The sequence below is a fragment of the Rattus norvegicus genome, chromosome 20 (genome assembly GCF_036323735.1).
Source record: "Rattus norvegicus strain BN/NHsdMcwi chromosome 20, GRCr8, whole genome shotgun sequence".
Lineage (NCBI taxonomy): Eukaryota > Metazoa > Chordata > Mammalia > Rodentia > Muridae > Rattus > Rattus norvegicus.
In genome coordinates, this window is record NC_086038.1 from 44,047,708 (window position 1) to 44,073,569 (window position 25,862).

General features: G+C 41.7%; 1 protein-coding gene across 1 annotated transcript in view; it reads left to right on the forward strand.

Annotated features, from left to right (window-relative positions):
• The window catches only part of Lama4 (laminin subunit alpha 4), a 141,075-nt gene that overhangs the window by 100,810 nt on the left and 14,403 nt on the right, over window positions 1–25,862 (forward strand). Inside the window, exons 17-31 of the mRNA NM_001309447.1 lie at window positions 300–479; window positions 2,376–2,515; window positions 5,316–5,495; window positions 6,176–6,321; window positions 6,954–7,116; window positions 8,001–8,134; window positions 8,905–9,076; window positions 12,029–12,160; window positions 13,862–14,004; window positions 15,347–15,485; window positions 15,899–16,036; window positions 19,160–19,296; window positions 20,121–20,285; window positions 21,300–21,447; window positions 23,434–23,621. Of these exons, the coding sequence (NP_001296376.1) occupies window positions 300–479; window positions 2,376–2,515; window positions 5,316–5,495; window positions 6,176–6,321; window positions 6,954–7,116; window positions 8,001–8,134; window positions 8,905–9,076; window positions 12,029–12,160; window positions 13,862–14,004; window positions 15,347–15,485; window positions 15,899–16,036; window positions 19,160–19,296; window positions 20,121–20,285; window positions 21,300–21,447; window positions 23,434–23,621 (2,305 nt within the window). The remainder of the gene's footprint in view (window positions 1–299; window positions 480–2,375; window positions 2,516–5,315; window positions 5,496–6,175; window positions 6,322–6,953; window positions 7,117–8,000; window positions 8,135–8,904; window positions 9,077–12,028; window positions 12,161–13,861; window positions 14,005–15,346; window positions 15,486–15,898; window positions 16,037–19,159; window positions 19,297–20,120; window positions 20,286–21,299; window positions 21,448–23,433; window positions 23,622–25,862) is intronic.

The following is a 25,862-nucleotide window of genomic DNA, read 5'->3' on the forward strand; positions in this document are numbered from 1 at the left end:
GTTGCTGCTGATTGTTGCCTTGATTTTATAATTTACTTCTTAATTTTAAAACATTTTAGTTAAACATTTTGGTATTATTGGGACTGCAGCATCTTACCAACTTATATCAAGGCTGTTGATGTGATTATTACCAACAAATCATATTCCAGTTCATATAATTTACAACACAGTCATCCTAAATTCGAATGTCTTAGTCTCCTTTCACAGCCCAAAATTTGAGGTGCATTTCACCCCGTTGTTTGAAATGACATCCACCCGTGCTCTCCAGTAAAGGGAACATCCTTCTACTCTGTGTGCAGGGGATGCCCACCAGCGCCTGGGCCAGACTAAGCTCATCATTGAGGAAGCTAACAAGACGACAATGGCCGTCCAACAGGTCACCACACCGATGGCTAACAACCTCAGCAACTGGTCACAGAACCTTCAGACTTTTGACTCTTCTGCCTACAACACTGCAGTGAACTCCGCTCGGGACGCAGGTACATCTGGTCTACCTGAAGAGCTGGCCGTTAAACTCCACACAGCGTTTGATAAGATACAGTGTGCACCACCCTAGCCATTAGGTTGGGATGCTGTAGAAATTGGTTTATAAAAAGAAATATTTGAACCTGCTCATCTATGTGGTTACCTAGAGTCTAGATTTATCTAGATTCTAGACATGTATGTATATACCTACATGAATTATACATAAATTTACAGGTAGGTGCCTTGGTAGAAGTAATACTGTAGTTAAATTGGTGAAGTAGTTTTTTTTAATTATATAACAGCAATTATAATAATAGCAAATATTCTTATTAATGTAAGACTGATCCTTTAGCATAAAAGTTTAATCAAATGTTAGAGTAAATAACTTCAGCAAAATATTGTCTTGCTTTAGAAGAAAAATATCTAGCAAATGGTATTGATCTCGCTAACTCGTATTCCTATTCTGCTTATTTGAGTGAATCAGATTATTATCAACAAATGCCAACTATGTGTCTTGGCCAATTCATATATACCATTTTATAACAATGGAAAAGGTATCTATTAATGTCTACCTAATGTAGTTTGGTATATGTAGTTTAAAATCACGTAATAACAGGGAATTTCTTTTTCCATGCTCACATTTCATTCATAATCTCTCGGATATCACTGTCTACCACTGTCATGACAAATCGTGACTGGGATTGTTAGTCATTCTCTACAAACCGATCTCCAGAGCAGCTTTACAGAACACCTCTGAATTCAAAAGAGTTACTAATCCATAGCTGATATTTCTGGGGGTGGGGGGTTGTTTTTGCATTATTCAGTGTTTGCATTTTTTCTGTGTTTTAAATTTATTTTCATCTTCTTTCACTTGTCCTATCGAGTTCTCTGTCTTAGTTAAGGTTTCTATTGCTACAAAGAGACACCATGACCGAGGCAACTCTTATAAAGGAAAACATTTCATTGGGGCTGGCTTACAGGTTCAGAGGTTCAATCCATTATTATGGCAGGAAGCATGGCAGCATCCAGGTAGACTTAGTGCTGGAGAAGGAGCTGATGCTCACCCTGGGTAAAACTCGAGCATAGACCTCAAAGCCCACCCCCACAGTGACGCACTTCCTCCAACAAGGCCACACCTCCTAATAGTGCTACTCCCTCTGGGCCAAGCATCAAACAGATGAGTCTAGGAGGTCCATTCCTATTCAAACCACCATGTTGTCCTAATAGGCTCCAAAGCCAGCACCCATTGAAATTGTCTCAAGCTCCTGTGCTTTTCTCAAATAGCATTTGGTGACTTAAAACAAAGTAAATTAAACAACGCACCGCAATGTAAGAGACTTTAGAGTCTACATGAAGAGTGAGAAGTCTGTGTTATATTCCTTTCCATCGGCAGAAAAGTCTTGCTTGCCATGTCCCCTTGCCTGGGTCCTCATCAGAGACTGCAACAATGCCCTCTCTCTCTCTCTCTCTCTCTCTCTCTCTCTCTCTCTCTCTCTCTCTGGCAAAGGTAGCTTTGGCTTCATGCTCCTGGTTTCCTCCACCTAACAACATCTCCACCGTAACAGCAGCCGCAGCAGTGTGCACCACTGCGTTTCACCTGTTGTATCAGCCCATATTATAGACAGGTGGGGCCTAAACTATACGATTAAAGAAACATCCGTATGTTTGCCGTGGAGCCTGCCCTTTAGAATGTGCACTGAAAGTCAGCATGCACCGTGTTCCATTTATAAATCAATATGTGCTCTAAATGTCACAGAAAAGAACAGAATGGATGACGCCTTGAGCTCTCCTATTAATTTCATAAGGTTAAAAGTGATGTCCACAGATCTACCAGAGGTAATGTTTGCTGAACCTCACCTCGTTTTTAAATTAGAATTAAATATTCGAGTGACCCGTCTTCCTTGTTGCAGTGAGAAACCTCACTGAGGTTGTTCCTCGGCTTCTGGGTCAGCTCCGTACTGTGGAGCAGAAGCGGCCTGCAAGCAATGTTTCGGCCAGCATCCAGAGGGTCCGAGAGCTCATCGCTCAGACCAGGAGTGTTGCCAGCAAGGTATGTGGTGAGAGGTGGGGAAAGGACACTGAGTTCCAATCCCTCAGCAGCTCCTGAGGCCTGGCACCTTCCTAATATGCCAGTTACTAGAATCACATGAGAAGCTTTGGAAAGTCAACCTGTAGGGTGTGGTGTCATATGGCTATAGTCCGAGCACTCAGAGGCAGAGGGAAGAAGAAACCACGGCAAGTTCCAGGCCAGCTTCACCTACACCACAAGTACCCAGCCACCGGGCTTCGAGGCCAGATTACATCTCAGGAAACATACAAATAAAGAAACCTTCTTTTTAAAAAGTAAACCAATGAAAGCTCGGCAACTCATCGTCTTTTAAGTCACAGGGTTATCCTAACGTGGAGCCAGAATTAACCACAAAGTTGTAGTCAGAGAAGCACACAGACAACAGAAATCCATTTAAGCTTCGATCAAAAGATTCAACCCAGTGTTAGAATTATTCGTTTTTAATGGCTGTGTTACTGCAGTTCGCATACGGAATAGTCTTGTCCCTCTGTCCCACCTGCAAACTTCCCTGGTACAACACATATTATGTGAAAGTTTTATTGATTGCTCTGCAGACTTAACCAAGGAATCACAAGGGGAAGGAACTAAGCAAAGGTGGGCACCTTAGGCTCTGTTAATGAGGCCACGGAGCAACACCACACCTGGAGCCAGCATTGTCAGAGCAGGTCCCAACCCAATTACCATCCCCATATGCCAAACGAGGACTCGTGTGTGGGCCTCTCTTTAATTTGTTTTTATTGATTTATAGATCAACCTCATTTTTTACAACCAAATAAGAATTGCACCAAACATAGCTAGACATAGGGATACACGCCTTCAATCCTAGCACCCAGGAGGCAAAGGCAGATGGATCTCAGAGTTTGAGCCAGCCTGCTCTACAAAGTAAGTTCCAGGATAGCCAGGGCTACACACAGAAACCCTGTCTTGAGAAGAATTAAAAAGGGAGGAAGAGGAGGAGGAAGATGATGATGGGGAGGGGAGGGGGAGGGGGAAGAAGAGGAGAAAAAGAGGAGGAAGAGGAGGGGGAGGAGGAGAAAGAGGGGCAGAAGGAGGGGAGAAGGAGGAGGAAGAGGGAGAGGAGGAAGAGGGGGAGAAGGAGGAAGAAGATGATGATGATGGTGAGGAGGTTGGGGAGGAGGAAGAAGATGATGATGGGGAGGGGGAGGAAGTGGAGGGGGAGGGAGAGGGGAAGGGGAGGAAGTGGTGGGGAAGGAGGAGGGGGAGGAAGAAGAGGAAGAGGAGGAGGAAGAGGAAAGGAGGAGGAGGAAGAGGAGGAGGAGAAGGAGGAGGAAGAGGAGGAGGAAGAGGAGGAGGAGGAGGAGAAGGAGGAGGAGGAAGAGGAGGAGGAGGAAGAGAAGGAGGAAGAAGAGAAGGAGGAAGAGGCAATAATACTAAACCAAACATACATCTAGGGACTGGTAGAAACAAGACTAAGAAATTAGTTGTTGTCTAGCACTGTGGATTATTCTTGGTAATTACATGTGACTTTCAAGCATTGTGTAAGAAAGGCTGCTGCCTTATGAATTATCTTATTTGGATAGCTCTGTGAATATTTCATGACTTATTATCTTTAAAATACATCAAGAAATGACATTTTAAACTGAGGGTAGTGGCGCATGCCTGTAATCCCAGAATTTTGGGGGTAAAGACAGAGAATTGTGGGTTTAAAGCCATCCTGAATGCGTAAGAAGTTTCTAGGACAATACAGTGAGACTGTGTAAAATACAGTGAGGAAAATAAGAGTCATCTTAAAAAATGCAGTTTTTGTTATTGTTTTCTTGGTGATATTATTCAATATACTTTATATTGAGTTATAACACTGGAGTCCTGGTCACACAGCAAAGGTCATTTTCTAAAGACAGACTACCCAGCCATTGGGCTCTCACTCAGCTCCAAAGGGAGACGGTTTCTCAGTTCTACAGGTAGGGTGCAGTCCCACACACTGCTTAATTGGTTGTTGGGATACATCGATCTCTACTCAACAAACGGGAGACAGCTGTGCCCCAAGCACTGGGGAATAGACCCTCAAGCTATGTGACTGTACACATCAGCCCAATCAATATTAGCTGATGTAAATACACCTAATCATTCAGAAAGGTTCGTATAGACAGCGTGGGTATACATGTTGTCAAACGCCCTAAAAAATCCTTCACGAATCTAATCAGTTCCTGGTGTCATCTTGGGCCTCTAAGAACTGTGCTGAGAAGGTGCTTTGCCTTTCTGAGAAGCATCATAGGAAATGGCTTAAGAAACTTCTTAATACAAGTCTTACAAGGCGAGAGCCAGGGGCTGGAAGGTGCCTTACAGCTTCCGACTTATTCTCACCGCCTGTCTATTACGTCATTTTCCAGAAGAATATTAAGTGGGTAACGTAGGACTGCTCTTATTACAACCTTGGGGAGAAAGTTCCAGCAGCTTAAGTTCCCAGGATGCATTTCACTTCTCCCAAACGATTAATTCTTCTATGCATTGTAGATTCATTATAAATTGCCAACGTCACGACCAGCCAAGTGTCCCTTCCTCTTGTTTAGTTCGCCGGCCTGAGTGTGTAGAGCCTTATGGAGCTGTGCTTGCCCTTGTCCTTGGTCACTGTTTGCTCTTATGCTCTCTTAGCCCGTTTTAGCCTAAACCTATTGTGTTGTAATCTGCCCTGAATATTTTCTTGGAGAATACAGAAGTAGATAAAGTTATGGAGGCAAGTAGGGGTTCCTCCGGAATCTCCAGGAGAGCACTCTGCCCCTTTCTTCAAGGCGCTTTCAGCGGAACAACTTTGTGTTTCCAGATCCAGGTTTCCATGCTGTTCGATGGCCACTCGGCCGTCGAAGTTCACCCCAAAGTCAGTGTGGATGACCTGAAGGCCTTCACCTCCATCAGCTTGTACATGAAGCCTCCTCCCAAGCCGGCGGAGCCCACCGGGGCCTGGGTAGAAGATCAGTTTGTCCTCTACCTCGGAAGCAAAACCGTAAGAGCATAGCATGGGGATTTGAAGGAGACTGTTCCCTCTGCCTCAAACAAAGCTGTCGAGAAAAGCAAATTCCCACTCTGATAGTAAAGGCCAGAAGTCACTTTAATGGCGGGACACAGCTGTGGTCGAAGGGCAAGAGATCCTGGGGGGCTGGGGCATATTTCTGGCACTGCTGTCTGGCAGCATCCCATTACTTATATGAATGAATCTAAACAAAGCATTCGAAGGCTTTTGGAATAACTGTAGCCTTCGTTCGTGGATGCTGAATCCTGTTTAAATACGCATAGGGACTGGTTTTGTCAAGGTATGTGATGCCTCTGTTAGCCTGACAATGCTGGCACAGTCCTGGCAGCCATCAATCAGTACTGCCATTCCCATGATCCTTCAGTAGTTTCCCCCTCTCCTCACCCCTCCCACCAATGCAGTACGCACTCGGAGGTAGATAGCACAGGGATAGCACATGCCAGTTGTAAACTCAGGGAGGGTGGAAATGGAGAACAGATGCCAGTCTAGCAGCAGCTGGAAGTGGTCGTTTGGGCCGGAAGTTGACTGTACCCAGCAACTCATAGGACCCATGATTGTGCTTTCCAGAAATAAAAACAGATGATACCACTTGTGTGTGTTATTACTTGATGATTTTATCACTTATCTTACTAAGTGACTTCTTGACATCTCAGGCCAAAAAAGAGTACATGGGTCTGGCAATCAAAAATGATAACCTGGTCTACGTTTACAATTTGGGGACCAAAGATGTGGAGATTCTCCTGGATTCCAAGCCCGTGAGCTCCTGGCCTGCTTACTTTAGTATTGTCAAGATTGAGAGGTACGGTGACTCCGTGGCAAATGGCTTTCTGAACGCGCGTGCGTGCGCACACACACACACACAGACACACCACACACACACACACACACACACACACACACACACACACACTTCTTGTGGATGTCGTAAGTGCCTTTTTCTTTTCCATCTCACTCCTTTTCTTCGCTATTATTATATTTCTTCCCAAACACCTGAGTGAGATAAAAGAAAAAAATACTAGAAAAAAAAAAAAGAGAAAGGTCCTTTCTAAATAGCAACCTGATTACTAGATCATTTTACCTTTCTGTAAGTTAATATTTAAAAGTAGGATGTCAGCTTTTCTACTTTTCTTCTGTAATTAATATTTCTGTATGTGCACAGCAATACGATACATTCGAATAGCCTGGTATTTTTGATGAAGTGACGTTCACATTTTGACACAATAAAAGTATTTTCTGGGGAGGTGGAAGGGAGTTGGGGGGAGCACCCTCATAGAAGTGGGGACGGGGTTGGGATAGGGGGTTTTGAGAGGAAAGGAGAAAGCATTTGAAATATAAATAAAGAAAATATCCAATAAAAGAAAAAAAATTTTTAAAAAGTATTTTCTGCAAACTGTCCAAGATGATGTAAGTGACAAGCCTTTCTCTCACCAGGGTAGGGAAACATGGAAAGGTGTTCTTGACAGTCCCCAGTCTCAGCAGCACAGCAGAAGAAAAGTTTATTAAGAAGGGGGAGTTTGCAGGAGACGACTCCTTGCTGGATCTGACCCCTGAGGATACTGTGTTTTACGTTGGCGGGGTTCCTGCAAACTTCAAGGTGAGCTGGAGAGCTTCATCTGGCTCAGTGAAGGCCTGAGGTAGTTCTTTAACAAATCCATGACCCCAAAATGAAGGAGGAAGGGAAGTCAGCTACCACGGTAAGAGCTCAGTTCAATGGGTGGTAGAAATCTGGACCAGAATCTATAAGTCTGCTGCCCCAACCTGGTCCCTACTACACACATTTTCAATGTCGGGTGTTTGCAGGTTGCAGCTAACACTTGAGGATTAATTAATGACATTTTGATAATGTAAAGGTGATGAATATTACTCCAGGAAAGAATTGGTATTATCTAGAACAAGAATGTTTGTACTGGGTTGGATCTAGATTTCAGGGTTGCACGCGGGATCTAGATTTCAGGGTTGCACGCGGCAGTTTCAAACGCCGTTACCTAAAATGTATAGGCATGGTTAAAACACGAAATGAGAAAAGGTAAGACCCAGGGGAGAACATGAGACCTCCCAGAGTGGGTGAAGGGAAGCCCGAGAAAGTGAGAGGTCAGTCTCAGGCCTTCCACTCCAGGACTGTTGCTTACAGTCCTGAGCGCATTGTTGACCCTCTCTTGAGAGTTATTCTGTTTCTATGAGGTGAGGAATACCCATCTCACAGAATTGGTATGACAGCCGGTTTCATTGTGAACTTGTCATTAAGGTTATGTAGTATATCTAGTCCATACTCAGTAAATACCAGTTCTCCAGGAAGACATGTTATCTGCTTATCTAAGTCATCTGCCGTACCGAGACCAACTCCAGTGTAGAAAGATGCTTGTATCAGAGGGCCCAGAGTGGGTCCCCTCTGATCCACTGTCAGCTTCGTTCTCCATTCTGCCACTTCTGCACGAGACATGACCATGGACTGATTGGTTTTATCTCCCTGCCGTACAGCTCCCGGCCAGCTTAAACCTGCCCAGCTACTCAGGCTGCCTGGAGCTGGCCACTCTGAATAATGATGTAATCAGCCTGTACAACTTCAAGCACATCTACAACATGGACCCAGCTAAGTCGGTGCCCTGTGCCAGGTGAGCGACAGTTCAGAGCTCAGAGCCTTTGACATCTAGGCACAGGCAGCGGACGGGCCAAGTGTGAGAGCAGACGGGCCAAATGTGAGGCAGTGCACTGGTTCTTAAAGTCTTCTTTGGGAAAAGGATGTGTAAGGTTGTGTAAGTGCCAGGCCTGCAATACATGCCTTTTCCTCTGCCATAGGTGAACATACACAGCAATATATATATATATATATATATATATATATATATATATGTGTGTGTGTGTGTGTGTGTATACACATATTGCATATATATTGTATATATATAGTACAGATAGATACTATATATACATATTATATATGATATATGTACAATGTATATGTGTAGATATATTTTATAGTTTATGTATATGTATAATATATATTATACATGGTGTATATATAATATAGTATAGCTATGTATGTATATATGTATGTACATATATATGTATATGTGTGTATATATGTATATATGAGATATATAGTATGGATATACATATATCCATATGCATAGACATATATGTATGTGTTCTATATATTTGATTTAGGATTCTAAGATCAGAGGTTTCCAGGAGACTTCAACTATCCTAGTACGTAGGGTGAAGGGGAAACTCATTTAAAATAGACCATTTGATTTATTTCTATCCATCCGTCACTTGCATGCCATCAGGACAGTGGACGATGTTCTGAAATTAGGTTCCAGGGTCTGTCTCACCTGGAAAGCAAACCAAACCTGTAACATGCATGGGACCCTGTGTTCTGTTCCAGGGATAAACTGGCTTTCACTCAGAGCAGGGCTGCCAGCTACTTCTTCGATGGCTCCAGTTACGCTGTGGTGAGGGACATCACCAGGAGAGGGAAATTTGGCCAGGTGACTCGCTTTGACATAGAGATTCGAACACCAGCTGACAATGGCCTCGTGCTCCTGATGGTCAATGGAGTAAGTAACAGGAAGTCCTATGTATTCCCCTGCCCTTCGTTTGCGTTCTGCTACTCCCTTCCCCAGGGTATGTCATGCCATCAAAATGAATACCTAGTTTAGAAAGCAAAATTGGATTTATTTTTCTCCAAGAAAATTATGACAGCATTAAGTAAGAGCAATTCTGAGATGCACTTATCCACACTTCAACTTGTATATATAATAAAATTATTGTTAAATATGCAATATATTAATATACCCTTTTATAATTTTTTAAAAACTTGAAAAAGTTCACCATCAAGATATATTAAGATGTTTTCCTTATAAGTCATATACATTTGGCAAATACAGACATAAATATATCATGAAATATTCAAAAGTCACAATAAAACAATAAACAATATTAAATAGAAATTTAAATATAAATATTTAATTAAAATGAAATTAATTCTCATTTACTAAGAAAACCTTATAAAAAACTTTGAATTCACTAAGAATGCTTTATTATCAATAATAGCAATGTTAGTGAGAGTAGTTTAATAAAATGCGATTTTTTTTAATAATTTTTCAACTCTTTGCAATATAGTGATTCCAGAATGACATCCTAAATCCAATTTCAACTGTTTAATTTCACACTTCACCTGGCTCAGGTAACCTTTGCTATTTGGCTGGTCCATTTTCTCCCCTGAAGTCAGTTCTTCAGAGCAAATTAGATATTATATTATCTTTTAAACTTTAATAAAATTGTTCCAAGCCACTACTCATCTTCTTCGAAAGATTTCTAAATAGGTTAGCAATCTTTTCTCACACACGAAAAAATGGGAGTGTAGTTATGACTTGATACTGTGACCAGAGACTGAGAATTTTCACACGATCTGATCACAAGGTGGACACCACCATTTGACTCTGCTAGGACTTCCTGTGGAGATATAAAAGGGCTGACACTGGAAATTGATATGTATTTTATGGTTGGAAAAAATAGTGCTGATGGAGAATTGTTTGCAAAAACCTTAACAACTGATGGGATTTTACTGTGATCTCTCCTCCTGTGCACAAATCAAACCTCAGTTGTCTTTGTCCACCTCCTATAACCACTCTCTGCTCCCTCCTCTCCCGCTCCCTAGAATCCGACAGCTCTAAGACAAGAGGTTTGGGGAGATAGAACATTGTTTCATTGCCAAAATCATTTAACAAAAGAAAAATGTCCTCAAAATATTTTCAAACAATCTTTTTCAACACTAAAACTTCCAGGGGTGGGGGGAGTTGGGGGAGGGGCATAGAGAGAGAGAACATGCGTCTTTCTCGTCCACTGGTGTAATTCCCTTCGTTGTGAGGCAATGTATCAACTGTGTTTCCTGACACGGCTAGGTCCCATGCTCCTGAAAGACATCTGTCAGCACATATAAACTTCAACAGTTTAAAATAACTCGTTCCATAACCAAAACTGTGCCTTTTAAGTTGACAGCATTGCCAAGACTTCCCAGGAAGTAACCAGCAGGCACCTACCTGTCCCACAGCACATCCATATTACTCTGCATCCCAATACAAAATGGCTGTCATCTCTCCAATAACCTCCAACAGATAGGCCCAAAGAGGGCACCCTGAGCCCTTCAAGTGTAGAACTCCATTCAGGAAGTCTCATCAGCTATGTGAAAGCTATAAAAGTCTGCAGATGAAGGCCCAGGGTCAATAATCTATATCAAAGATCACTTTCTATATTTCAGTTTTCTTGGTGGGGGAGGTCATGCTCCCCCCCCCACCCCCCAACATGGTGTTCCTCTCTCTGTAGCCCTGGCGGACCTAGAGCTCATTCTATAGACCAGGCTAGCCAAGAACTCAGAAATCTGCCTGCCTCTGGGAAGAAGGCGTGTGCCGGCACTGCCTGGCTACTTCGGATTGTTTTGATGAGCATAAATAAAAATTAAAACATTTTCCCCGCCCCAGGGATTATTCCCTATGCCAAGGTACCTGCAAACTCCGTTCAGGATGTCTACACTTTGTGTAAAATGAAGACTTTCCCATGCTCGTTTATTTTTCAAATCCATTTCATTCCTGTGTCTATGTTCTGGAATGAAGAAGTGCAGCCAGCAAGTGATTTGCCCGCTGCCAGGTTATTTCTGCTCTTTCACGTCACCTGCCCTAAGTGCGTTCCAACTCCATCTGCATTTATGCAAACCCAGTGGCTCAGAGTAGTACAGGAATGGCCTTCTTTATCCGAGATCCGTATCTGTTGGCCTATTGCAGGAGCTGTGTAGCCTGTCTTGAAACAATTTTTCATTGTTGCCAATTTTCATCTTTGAGCGAATTTAGTGGCATCCCAGGGGCTATCATATTTTCAAAGGTTGTTTAACAACGGGGCAGTTGGAAAAGCCTGGCATACTCTCCTTTGTCTTGAAGAATCGACGGCCAATAGTGTGGACCCAGTACTCCATGCAGTGGTTTGTCACCTAAAAACAAGAGGATAGGCATTTTAAATTTTATGAAAGTATGAATGCTTTTATTAATATATGAGAAATACGTTTTGACTTTCCCAAGACAGGGTCTCTCTGTGTAGCCCTGGCTGTCCTGGAACTCACTCTGTAGACCAGGCTGGCCTTGACCTCACAGAGATCTGCCTGCCTCTGCCTCCTGAGTGCTGGGATTAAAGGTGTGCGCCACCATGATCTGGCTAATGAACATTCTTACTTTAATAGGACTTTTAACTTTTACTTTAATAAGACTTTCATGGGGTTGGGGATTTAGCTCAGTGGTAGAACGCTTGCCTAGCAAGCGCAAGGCCCTGGGTTCGGTCCCCAGCTCCGGAAAAAAAAAAAAAAAAAGAAAAAAGAAAAAAAGAAAGACTCTCATTAGGCTCCTTCAATCTTCAAAGAATTCCATTAGTAAAGAATTATAATAGCTCTCGAATTCAGCTAAATTTGGTTCTCCGTTCACGTCAGCGGCTGCGCCCATCTTACGGTTACTTCCTCTCTGCAGAGTATGTTTTTCAGCCTGGAAATGCGCAATGGCTACCTGCATGTGTTCTACGACTTTGGATTCAGCAACGGACCCGTGCATCTTGAAGACACATTGAAAAAGGCCCAGATCAACGATGCGAAATACCATGAGGTGCGTCGGGCGGGCTTGGGTTCTGACACTTGGATCTATGTATGTGACCCGGTGACCTAATGCAGTAGTGGGGTAGTAAACCAAATCCGTTCACATCCAAGAGCAACTGATGTACCCCCATAGATTCTACCCACGGAACACCCGTGTTGACATCTCTATCCAAAAAGCTACTAGAACGTCTCTTCTCACCAAAGGGGACTCATTGACCGAAAGTCTTGTTAATCTTGAATGTCTTGATTACAATAGAAGACCTATAAAAATTCTGTATATATGTTGAACATTACAAAGATCCCATACACCTTGAGTCCCATTCATATAAGGAGGTTATGTAAGTAAATAAAGAATTTTCTCTTGAACTTTTTTCTCTAGATTTTTCTCATGAAGAAGATCCCAAAAGTACCCTTCACCCACACCAACAACTAAATATATAGTTAATAAGCCATATATCGGAAGTAATATCTTTTAAATTGAGCCCAAATGCAGTGACTAGCCGGCTACATTTCCCTTTCCGGTTCAATGCCCAGAGGCTTTCGAAGGATGGCTTTCAATAATTAAAGAACTTAATTGTTTGTCTGCAGACTCAATACAACTAGTCAGTGTCTTTTAAATACTTCAGTACTTACTTATGCAAATCTAGTAATTCACAATAACCTAGAAAGGTTTCTAAAACCTGACACCTCGGTAGCACGCACTCTACAATCCAGAACGTCTCTGCTTAGGCATAAAGCGTATGTCCATGCTGCCCGGTGCTGGGGCGGGGGGGGGATGGAGAATGAGTTGTCCTATGGAGAAAGCTCTTGTTGTGGTGGAGGAATACATTTTAGAGGCTAAACAACACAATGCCATTACAAATACCAATAATTAGAATTTGTAGTTCAGCGGTGGAGCACTGTCCTCGCAAGTGTCAGGCTTCCTGCTTTTAAACCCTTGTGCAGGTAGAGTGACACATATTCGTGTACCCATGAGACCTGGGTTACAGTCCCAGCAACATGAAAGAAAAGTATTTTTTATCAGGAGGTTAGAGCTGATGTTATATGTGTTTAGATAGACAGACAGACAGATAGATACCACAAGGGGGTGCAATGAAGTGATGAAACTTAAAAGAAATATTAGATATTGTTAACTTGATTGGGCTAATAATATAACGAATATTTTCAAATGCCCAAACAAATTATATAATCTGTTTAAATATGTGCAGTTCTATAATCAGTGATGCCTTAATGATATATGCTTATAAGTTCTTTATACATCCCCTCAGAAGACTCAGGAGAAAACTTTAAAAACAGGATAGAAAACTGTAGCTTAGGCTACTTCCTTTCCCAGAAAAGAGGGTTGGGGATTTAGCTCAGTGGTAGAGCACTTGCCTAGCAAGTGCAAGGCCCTGGGTTCGGTCCCCAGCTCCGGAAAAAAAAAAAAAGGCACAAGAATCATATAGATGCAGACAATACGTTGGCACATAAAACGGGAAGCCATGATTTGTATATGCAAAGGTGTTCCCCCAGGAAATGTAAACTATGAGTTTACATTATATAAAAACCATAGCTTTCATACCAGTGAGTAAAAAAGGAAACTCTATCCCCTACCTTGTGAATAAAGAACACAGGTGGTTGTAACCAAGGTAGTTAAAATACATTTCATCTTTCTATAAACAAACAAAAGAATCAACTGTTAACCTAACTTACAATACGTCACTTCTCTCAGATCTCAATCATTTACCACAATGACAAGAAAATGATTTTGGTGGTGGACAGACGGCATGTTAAGAGCACAGACAATGAGAAGAAGAAGATACCATTCACAGACATCTACATTGGAGGTGCGCCCCAAGAAGTCTTACAGTCCAGGTAAAGCCTTGTGAATATATAGCTTTTCACTGCTAATGATAAGATAAAACTAAAATTTAAAAAATTAGAATAGGGACAAAAGCAACCAAACATCAAAAAGAGCCAAAGAAAAGGCAGGAGAAACATATAGATGCAGACAATATGTTGGCGCATAAAACGGGAAACCATGATTTGTATACACAAAGGATCTGTAAGGTTTTTAAAAAACAAAACAACAGTGCTCTGACGACATTATGAGACAAAGATGTTGTTGTGTTGGTCACTTACTGCTGAGAATGGGACCTACCCTAAAGAGTGGTTTGTCTGGGCTGGGTGGTGGTAGCACACAGCCTTAGTCCCAGTACTCGGCAGACAGAGGCAGAGGCAGGCTGATCTCTAAGTTTGGGACCATTCTGGTCTACAGAGAGAGTTCCAGGACAGCCAGGGCTATAAAGAGGAACCCTGTCTCAAAGACAGAGAGGGAGGAGAAAGGGAGAGGGGGAGAGGGAGGGAGGGAGGGAGGGAGGGAGGGAGGGAGGGAGGGACAGACACAGACACAGAGAGACAGAGAGACAGAGAGACAGAGAGAGACAGAGAGAGCTTTGTTTCTTCAGTAAGAATCCCTTGAAGAAAACTAATTTTTCATTTGCAGGTAGCTGTCAATTGAAGAAGCTTCTGGGTTAGGGATAGGGATGTCTGTCCACTTCTCCCTTCAGCTCTAGGACCCCATCTGGTGCAGACCTGCACAGGCCCTGAGGTCCAGCCATCTGACATTCTCTAGGGCTTGCCTCTAGCTTTCCTTGATTAGAATATGCTACAAATAAGGCCAACCCCATCAGAAGATCTCTGAAAGCCTGAGGTCAAATCCTATCTTGGAATTTATTATGTAAGAAAACAAGTTTCTTTCCAATTTCTATGAAATTGCCAAGAGTATTTTCTATCTGTTGCATATCAACTCGGTCTCAAGAATTTATTTAAAAAATTGAATGCTGACATTCATAAATATATAATAATATATATATCATTTGATCATTAAAGAAGTAGCAATTGAAAATGGAAGTTAAAAGGTTTTGAAAACTATAAAGTAAGTGAGTTGTTCTGACTTGAAGAAGTTTACTGGGGTTGGGGATTTAGCTCAGTGGTAGAGCACTTGCCTAGCAAACGCAAGGCCCTGGGTTCAGTCCCCAGCTCCGAAAAAAAAAAAGAAAAAGAAAAAGAAAAAATGAAGAAGTTTACTACACATAAAGGTTTGCACTTGTCAAAAAAGCATGAGGATCTAAATGGTTTTAAAGCTACTGAGACTGTGAGTCAGGAGATACCATATATATATATATTTACCTATGAGGACTGTTTCCTTTTCCAGGACCCTAAGAGCACATCTTCCCCTAGACATCAACTTTAGGGGATGCATGAAGGGTTTCCAGTTCCAAAAGAAAGATTTCAATTTACTGGAGCAGAAAGAAACCTTAGGAGTTGGTTATGGATGCCCAGAGGACTCCCTGGTAAGTACCATTCACTCAAGAGCTTTTTCACAGGTAAACATAATGCTTTCTACAGCTAGATCAGCCCTTTCTGCTTCTCTGGGATCTTTCTGCTGCCAAGAGAAAGAAAACCCATTAAAGCGGAAAGGCTGTGGGACTCACCTGTGCAGCTGCTCCGGTTCCCAGTGGACCTAGCATCCAAAGCCAGGAGAGACTACTTGCATACTGTCGGTCACTCGGGTGTAAGGAATGGGAGTGCTGAAACCCAGCGGCTGTAGGAACAGGGAGAGAAAGCTAATGCACCTGAACTCCAGCAAAAACAACCGAAACACGAACTTCTTGCAAAGCAGGCATGGGTCTTTGCATATGAAAACTCACATACATGCCCCATAATTACCAAAAATAAACACTATGTTTACCTTTTTTCCACACAGATCTCTCGCAGAGCATATTTCAACGGGCAAAGTTTTATTGCTTCAACTCAGAAAATATCTTTCTTCGATGGCTTCGAAGGAGGCTTCAATTTCCGAACGTTACAGCCAAATGGGTTACTGTTCTACTATGCCTCTGGGGTAAGTACTTGCTTTCCTCTGAGGAAACTCTGTGTAGCTGGTTTTTTGTTTTTCTATCAAAAACAAGTTTTAGGCATGATAAAAGTAAATTTTGATTCGAATATGACTCGCAGACACACAGACTATAAGATGCTAAATATGCTATATAAATATTTTAAATATAATACCTTTTTAATTCTTGAGAATTTTATACAATGTATCTGATCATATTCAAACACATACACACAAATGGCCATATGTATGTATGTATGCATGCATGCACGTATGTATGTATGTATGTATGTGTATATATCTCTACATATAGATAGATATAGATATAGATATAGATATAGATATAGATATAGATATATAGATCTTGAGTCCAAATCCATTTTTGGTTGTGCATTCCACTAAACTTACACTATGCACACTTTGACTAGTTCTGAACCCTGAGCTCACTGCTATCCATTGCACAAAGAAACTCCTTGGATCGTATCTGAGAACTTCGCTCATCTTGGGTTAGAGATAAGAATTCAGAGTGCAGTTAGACACTATGTCTGTCTAGCAGAGTGATAGAGTAGGTTCATCCCTGAGGCCTGGGAGCTCCCCAACCATAGATCGTTGGCTAGATTGACAGTACCAGACATGTGGTTCCTTCCATAGAGCAGGCCTTAAGCCCCGAGAAGTTGATCACCTCTGTAGCATTCATGCCGCTATTACAATCACAGACATATCTTGGCCTGAAATTCAGTCCTGCCCCTCGGGAGTTGATGGGCAGAAAGGAGCCTGTAGACTCACCTGTGGAAAATTATGTCTTCATTTTCTCTAATTGAAAGAACACTGTCTCCTATTTTTAATATCGCAATGAACCACGGTAGTATTAGGAGTATTTCTGACTCTTGTCACTGAACTAAGTCACAAATACTTTCCATGTTATCGTTGGCGCAGGCACTTGACAGGATCACGTCTGCTCATTTCTACTAGTTGTGAAATGTGGAGGCCGTCAGGTCTACTGGGTCTTTTACTTAACGCCTTCACAAAGAAGACTAGTACTCTGTCTCACAAATTCCATTTTGCTATGTTGAGAGCAATATTTCGATGTACTAGATCACCTTCCTCTTCCTGTTATGTCTTTGTCCTAAGCATCTTGGACTATTGATTTATGAAGAAAAGCTCACACATCCACAGCCTGCCAGAAGCATCAATGGCAGCATAATGACCTCTAAGCATAAGAACAAAGACGCTCATGGTTTAACTTCTAAGTTAGAGACGTTACATGCTTCCTTGCATTTGAATTTACGACACAATACCCAACTCAGCTTACAAAACTTACATCAAAACTAAAGAGCTGGGCGTGTGGCTCAGGGGTAGCGAGCTGGTCTGACATGTTCAAAACCCGCGGTCCGTCTTCGTTCCCACGAAGACAAATAAGATCTGTAGAGGTCTGACAAAGCTAAGATTCAGCTGATGTAGCTCTCTCTATCCTACGATTTTTTTTAAAGATTTATTTATTTATTTATTATATATAAGTACACTGTCGCTGTCCTCACACACACCAGAAGAGGACATCAGATCTCATTACAGATGGTTGTGAGCCACCATGTGGTTGCTGGGATTTGAACTCAGGACCTCAGGAAGAGCAGTCGGTGCTCTTAACCGCTGAGCCATCTCTCCAGCCCGATACTACGATTTTTGAAAGCAAATTTTGCTTCTTACGCTAACCTGTAATCTGTCACCTCCTGGAAATTCATTTCTTTTGTATGTGTATGTTGGGATTTTGAACACGGGCTTGTACACACGTGTGCTTGTGCATGTGGAGGCCCAAGGGCAACCTCAGGTGTCATTCTTCCCCAAATGCCATCCACCTTGGACTTGTTTTGTTTTTGAGAAGGAGTCTTTCACTGGCAAAGTGGCCAGTGAGCCCTAGAAATCTACAGTCCCTGCCTCCCTAGTGCTGGGATTACAGGTGTGTACTGCAGTGCCCAGCTTCTGCATGGGTTCTAGAGAGCAAGTGGGGTCCTCATACCTGTTCTACAACCATTTTTTCCTCCTAGCCCTGTTATTTTTTTATTTCCAATGTAATTTAAGTCAAAAGCATCTATGACAAATAACAGAAAGCATTTTGTAGAACTTTTGCCCCAAATCTTGCCTCAGATTTCCCTGGTTCGTTAGATAATTTTCTTTCACAAACAGTAGACTGGGTCTATATGCAGTTCACAGGGTTTGTAGACTGAGCGCTGGCTTCAGAAGTTGATGTGCACGTAAGGAAAGGAAAACATTATGATCATCTGCTGATGCTTTAGAGCACACAGTAAGCAAATTCAGAAAAGACGTAATTCTGCTTCCTGAACGTTCTCTTCAGTCTTAATATATCAAAGAAGAGAAGCAACTTTTAAAAAACATAACAGTGAATTAACTCCAGTCTCCTCATCTAACTACATCCTCCTGGAGGCTGAAATACTGTCTTTCAGAGGTATCCCATGACAGTGATATGGTAGGAGTGCTTAGGTAAGGGAAGTCATTGAGACTAAGCCATCTCTTGGGAGGGCAAAACCACCAAAGGCTTTCAGTTCAAAATATGGATGCATCTTTCTTTTCCATTGAAGTATATGAAAGAAAGGAGAGAGAGAGAGAGAGAGACAGAGAAAGATTGTGTATGTGTACAAGAATATCCATGCCATGTGTAGTGGCCAAAGCACAACTCTTAGACATCGCTTCTCACCTTCTTCCTTGTTTTGAGGCAGCAGGCACTCTCTTGGATTTGCCACTTCCGTGGTTACTTCAGGCTAGCTGGCAGGCTTGCACCCTCTCACCTGTGTGTCCTGTCTTACCATAGCAATGCTGTCTTACAGACGCATTACTGGACCTAGTTTTTACATGGATTCTGGGGTTCTGAATTTAGTTCGCCAGGCTTTCAGAGCAAGCGTGTTTACCTGCTAAGCCACCTCCCCAGTCCTGAACACATCTATTTCTATAAGCAGCACTAACATGGGCAAAGGTGTTTAGTTGTTGTTGCTAGTCACTGAAATTATTCCACCGGCAAATTTTCTGCACACTGTGTATTCCTTAAGCAATGCCATGGAGTGAACTTTGAAAGCACATCTAGTTTTTATTCCTACTTAAACACCTGCGCTTGTGTTTCAGTCCGACGATGTGTTTTCCATTTCCCTGGACAATGGCACTGTCGTCATGGATGTAAAGGGCATCAAGGTAAAGTCAGCAGACAAGCAGTACCATGATGGGCTGTCCCACTTCGTCGTCACCACCGTCTCAGCCACAAGGTACTGCCCCCTCGCTTCCTGTACTTCCCCCAAGGATCTGGTTTGCAGGGCGTGCTTCTGACACAGTGCGGCTGTGGTTCCTAGGCTACATTGTTGCTTCTCTAGTGCTCCAAAGAGAGATGGAAGGAACCGCTCCTTACCTCCTTCTCAAAAGGATGCTACTCATTTTCAAGCGATACCAATAAGCCATCCTAGAGTTGTTTAACAAACTCAGACTCTTGGGCAGGGATGGGATGTTGCAAATAGAAAAGTTTCAGCAAATCCAAGTTTGTTTAGATTTTAAACCTAAAGAGTAAAGGATGTTACATTTATGACAGTATTTTAAAACTCTAACTTCATCTATATATATATACATATATATATATATATATATATGTATATATGTATAACTAAATTTCTTTCTCCTAAAACAAAATGTTTTGAAATGATAAACCTCTTTTGAAGACTGATGCTGCCCAGTCTCCTTGTGTGGAAACATCCTGTTCAAAGTAAATGCCAGTACAATTTCTCTAGACTCTGCTTCTAACGATTAGCCACCCAGTGTGCTGTGCACTGAAACTAGCCTCCCAGAAATGGGATGGCTGCCAGAGGTGTGCTCTGGTTTATCCACTAAGAAAATACTTGCATGGAGACTTAGATTCCAACCTCACTTTAGAGAGCCCTTCTTGCAGACCCGAATATTCAGCCATTTCCTCCTGGACCTCCTGAGAAATCTGTCTTTCCAATAAGATATTTCATTTTGACCCTGTGAGGAAACCTGCCTGTTCGGTTGAAAAGGGGCGTTCGGGGAAACGTGCTGTGTGGACAGACCCTTTCCTTTGCAGGTATGAACTAGTAGTAGACAAAAGCCGACTTGGGAGTAAGAATCCTACGAAAGGGAAGGCAGAGCCGACGCAAACAACCGAGAAGAAGTTCTACTTCGGTGGCTCGCCCATCAGCCCTCAGTATGCTAATTTCACTGGATGTATAAGCAATGCCTACTTTACCAGGTACGCGTTGTTCTTTATTGGTGAATGCGCCCGATTGATAATGGCCAATACAGTAGTGAAATGTTTACATCACCAAAACTGATGAGCACATCATTTATAATCCTTAACAGACAGTAATTAAAAGTTTGCATGCTTGAGCAACTGATATGCATGGGTTTGTAAGTGCCTTGCTCTTTAATTCCCGTACTGCTGTGGCTAAGGAAGACTTCATTTCTTCAGCTGCAAAACGCAGAAAACAAGTGCGCCTGCTCAGTGGGTTTGTCGTAGAAATCTGTGAGAAGGTACTTGCACAGTCTCTGGTATATAACAAGCTGTAAATATAAGATAGGATTACTTTGTACTGGTTATTAATAGTAAACTCCAGATAAGCATACCAAAGTCCTTGCTTAAAATGTAAGACTAAGCTCTTAATTTAATACAAAGCCACTGATCTAGGTCCTTAAGAGACAGTAGAGACTCGAAGGATGCAGACCATGCAAGAAACAGACTGAACACAGACTAGGAGACCCAGGCATGGTCCTAGCCATCCAGGGTCAGTCAGAATGTGGAATGCCAGAACGTAGTGTTAGCTGACTGAATGATGACTGTAGGACTCTTGGTAAGACAGGTAAGGCTTTATCACACGAACACTTGCTGATGCGCATGCACATGCATACACATGCACACGTGTGCACACACATGCACACGCACACATACACACCTATAGAGACACACACACGCACACATACACACACACAGACACACACACATGCATGCACACATATACACACACATACACACACACATGCACACACACACACAGACATACACACACACAGACACACGCACACAGACACACGCACACACAGGCACACATATACACACACAGACACACACACACACACATGTACACGCACACACACGCGCACACACATGCACACACACACATATTTTTATCACCACAGATTCTTGCCATAGTTTTCCTAATATAATTACACACAGCACTTCAGGATGTTTCTTTCCTCTTACGAACAGGTTGGATAGAGATGTGGAAGTTGAAGATTTCCAGCGGTATTCTGAAAAGGTGCACACTTCACTCTATGAGTGTCCCATCGAGTCGTCACCTCTGTTTCTCCTTCACAAAAAAGGAAAGAATTCCTCAAAGCCTAAAACAAACAAACAGGTAAACAAACGCTAACACCATGCAGAATTCAACGTTGCCTTTGTGCTCAGACGCCCCAGCTGTGTTGCACCAAAGACTGCTCTCAGGAGCAGAGTTGGCCATTCAGTCCTACTCCTAATGGCCTTTTATTAATGGCGGTCAAGACAGTCCTACTGTGTGTGTGTGTGTGTGTGTGTGTTTTTTAATGTTTAGCACTATATCTATATAATCAGTAATATATATAATGCATATAAAATATATGTATGTTATATAAATTATGTTATATGTTATTTTATATTGTATATAAATTATATATTAGTTATATATGTTTTGTATCATATATAATATACAATGTAATAAATTATCCATATTTATAATTTATCTATATATAGATAAATAATGCATATGGTCTATATGATATATAAATATATAAATAATATATGGTCTATATTTAAATATATAATATAATCTATGGATTATATATAATATATTATATATTAATTGATTTTATTATACATTCTAGTATATAATTAGTTTATATATATAACATATACTATGATTCAGTAATAATTTCAAGCCTTTGTCACAGTCATGAAAATTACTAAAGTTTGTTTTGCTTTCTTAGCCTTTGTGTTCCCCCACCGTCGCGCACGGGTGGATATGTGCTGTCCCTTCATTAAATACTGAGCTGTAAGATGTCATCTCTGACTGCCGTTCTTTCTTAGACACTCATGCACATTATTCCATTCGTTACAAGTGAAAGCCACAGTCCCTTCCGTTCTCAGTCCAATCCTCCCCATCTCCTCCTTGGTGCAGTTGTAACAATGTTATAGCCTTGTTTCTCCACATTGCTTACAAGTTCTTAAATCCAGTAATAAGCTCTCCTCTTTCTATCCCCCACCACCTAACACCTACAGAAGGTACACAGCAACACTGATCTCTTTTATCTCTACCTATACCCACCCAATATTCTATAAATGTTTGCTTAAAATCCAATAAATTATTGCAAGTGAATTTATTCACACTTCTATTTTGCCTCAGAAATAAAGACTAAATAATCATTAAATATTATACACTAGCGCCACAACATTATGTTTTAGCATCAGCAGGGCAATTTGAAGGGCTACACCATAATGTTTAAAATTTATATATGTATGGAACTGTCAAAGAAAAGAATCATATTTTAAAATGCTGTTCTATATTGATTCTGTCACACAGAATTTCTTTATATAGCCTGAAACCAAAAATAATATTTAATATTTTGAAGCTTAACTTTGTTTAAGACTTCTTTATTCCTCGTGTATAAGTGTTCTGCCTGCATGTGTGTCTCTGCACTTTGTGCATGCCTGGTGCCCTAGGAGACCTGAAGGGGGCAGCAGATCCCTCGGAACGGGAGTTAATGACTGCCGTGAGCTGTCCTGTGGGTACTGACAACCAAGCCCAGGTCCTCTGGAGATGCAGCCAGTGCTCTTGACTCCTAACCCGCCTCTCCAGCCCCAATATCTTAACTTATTTACATAGCATATAAAAACGATGCTGTGTGGTTATGTGCCGTGACCTCTAAAGCTGCACTCTCGTGCCCTTTTTCAATCCCAGATGAGAACTTTGGATCTGCTGACATGCTGTGCTGTTATCATCACTGTCCCTTGTTTATGGCAATAGAAGACAAAGTAGGGCTGGAGAGATGGCTCAGTGGTTAAGAACACTGACTGCTCTTCCAGAGGTCCTGAGTTCAAATCCCAGCAACCACATGGTGGCTCACAAGCATCTGTAATGGGATCCAATGCCCTCTTCTGGTGTGTCTGAACACAGCCACATGGTATTCATACATGAAATAAATAAATCTTAAAACTAAAAGGCAAAGTAGCCTGCTATTTCATGAATAGAAACGCACAATTGCCACTTTGTTAATTTTGTATTCTTAGTGAAGGATAAAGGCATGGCATATCAGACTTTATTACCGACTACGGGACTTTTGTCTCTCTGTCTCACTTGTTTTTCCTACAGGGAGAGAAAAGTAAGGACGCACCTTCGTGGGATCCTATTGGTCTGAAGTTTCTGGAACGGAAAGCCTCAAGAGACTCCCACTGCCACCTCTCCAGCAGCCCCAGAGCGATAGAGCATGCCTATCAATATGGCGGCACGGCCAACAGCCGCCAAGAGTTTGAACACATACAAGGAGATTTTGGTGAAAAGTAAAGACTGCACTTTCCTTCTAGAAGTTTCATGCCACTCTCCATCCTTGTTTGTCACAGGAAGCCTTGCTCCAATCTTTTCTTTCTGTGTCTTCTTAATCCTGTTGTTTGGTTAGCTGGCTGGCTGATTGGTTGGCTGGTTGGTTCATTGGTTGGCTGGCTGGCTGGTTAGGGTTTTTGTTGTCAAAGTACATACTGAACAATATATGATTCATGCTTTCCAAGAAATTTTGCTCCCACTTTCCCTCCAAATGGCAGGCGCATAGAACGCCGTTCTTGCATTTACCAAGGTTGATCAAGGAAAGTTGTAAATGCCCTATCAGCTGCCTTATTATCACCCTCCCTCCCCACCACACAAATTGCATCCAGATTTTGTGATTGAGAATGCAGCCAAACTTCTAGACACAGAAAACACAAGAGACACAGAAAACGCAAATGCCCTTGTACATTTGTGTCCCCCCAGCCGTCTCAAACCCCACTATGTCTTCACAGATCTCTACTGACTTGATGCTATTAAAGACACATTGTTATAGTGTTTATGTCTCCAGGCCCTTCAACCTTGGAAGCCTCTTACCTGGCAGGCAAAAATCCATGTTTTTGTATTCTTCAAGAAATAGACTTAATATACATATCTTACACATACTTGGAGCTGAAGTTCTAGACTGGTTTCTTTATACACTTATTTCCACCCCCTTCGGTGGCTGTTTTTGACATGTTATATTTGACTGTAGTATAGACTGGCTCTATACACTTCTACTGGGAGAGACCTTTAATCTGTAATATATGTGGTATAACAAACAATATTTCTATGAAATTTTCTCTAGGCATGTTGATTACTCACTGCTGTTTATCCACAGAGATAAGTTAATTTAACGTGTTGGGTTTCAGTGTTTACTAATTTTATCTGGTAGGATCGTCTAGAGCTGTAGTTCTCAACCTGTGGGTCACAACCCCTTTGGGGGGTAAAATGACCCCTTCATAGGGGTCTCCTAAGACCATTAGAAAATACAGATATTTATACTACAATTCATAAAAGTAGCAAAACTACAGATATGGTGTAGCAACAAAATAATTGTATGCTTGGGGGTTGCCACAATAATATAAGGAATTGTTTTCAAGGGTCTCAGCATTAGAAAGGTTGAGAACCAACATACACACATACACACACACACACACACACACACACACACACACACACACATACACACATACACACACACATACACACACATATACACACACACATACACACACACATACACACACACACACACACAGATATTTCCCCACTCACCAGTAAGCTAGGTTCATAATTTTTTAAAATTACTACTTGCTTTCTTTCAAGGATAATCTATGGGAGAAATGAATAGTGAATATGAGTATTATATACTCATATATTATATATTATATTATAAATATATACATCATATATAATATATTATAAATATTATAGTATATATGATATATAATATATCATAATATATATAAAAAGGATTTGTTAGGATGACCTACATACAGGATGTGGTCAGGTTAGTACACCAATGGCTGTGTCCCAACAGAAAGACAAAGACCCCAGCTATTGCCCCACCCATGACCGAGATGTCTCAGCTAGTCTTTGATCTATGTTACTGCCCCAAAGAAGTGGATTCTAATAACTGCAAAAGCAATGCCTCCGCAGCAGGGTAGATGAACTTGCCAGCAAGAGTGAGGGCAAACAAACACAGAACAAAAGCTTCCTTCCTCCATGTCCTGTTATGTCAGCAGCCTGCAGGAGGTGTGGCCCAGATTTATGGTGGTTTCTCTAGCCATAAATCAAGATTTAGGGTGGGTCTTCCCACTTTAAGTAATCTTCCTAGGAAAAAAATCCCTCGTGGTGTGCCCAGGCACTTGGGTTTTAGTTAATTCCAGCCATAGTCAAGTTGACAACCAAAGCTAACCATCACACTAATTTTCAAAGCAAAATACCGTAGGATCCTTAACCAACACAAGACTTTGTTAAATGTATAACAAGCCTGCAGAATGAATAAGGACACACATAGAGTCCTGTGGGCCTGAGACTTCTGGGGCAAAGGATCGAGGGAAGAATTTTCATTTTTGAAGTAACCATGCCTACCCAATAATTCATTAACGCATCATCGGGGACAATTAGAAAGAGGCTGTTTGGGACTAGATAGAATGGCTGTTCTTTCTTAGACTGTATTACTTCGAAAGTTTACTTTGAATTATGACTCTATCTCACTT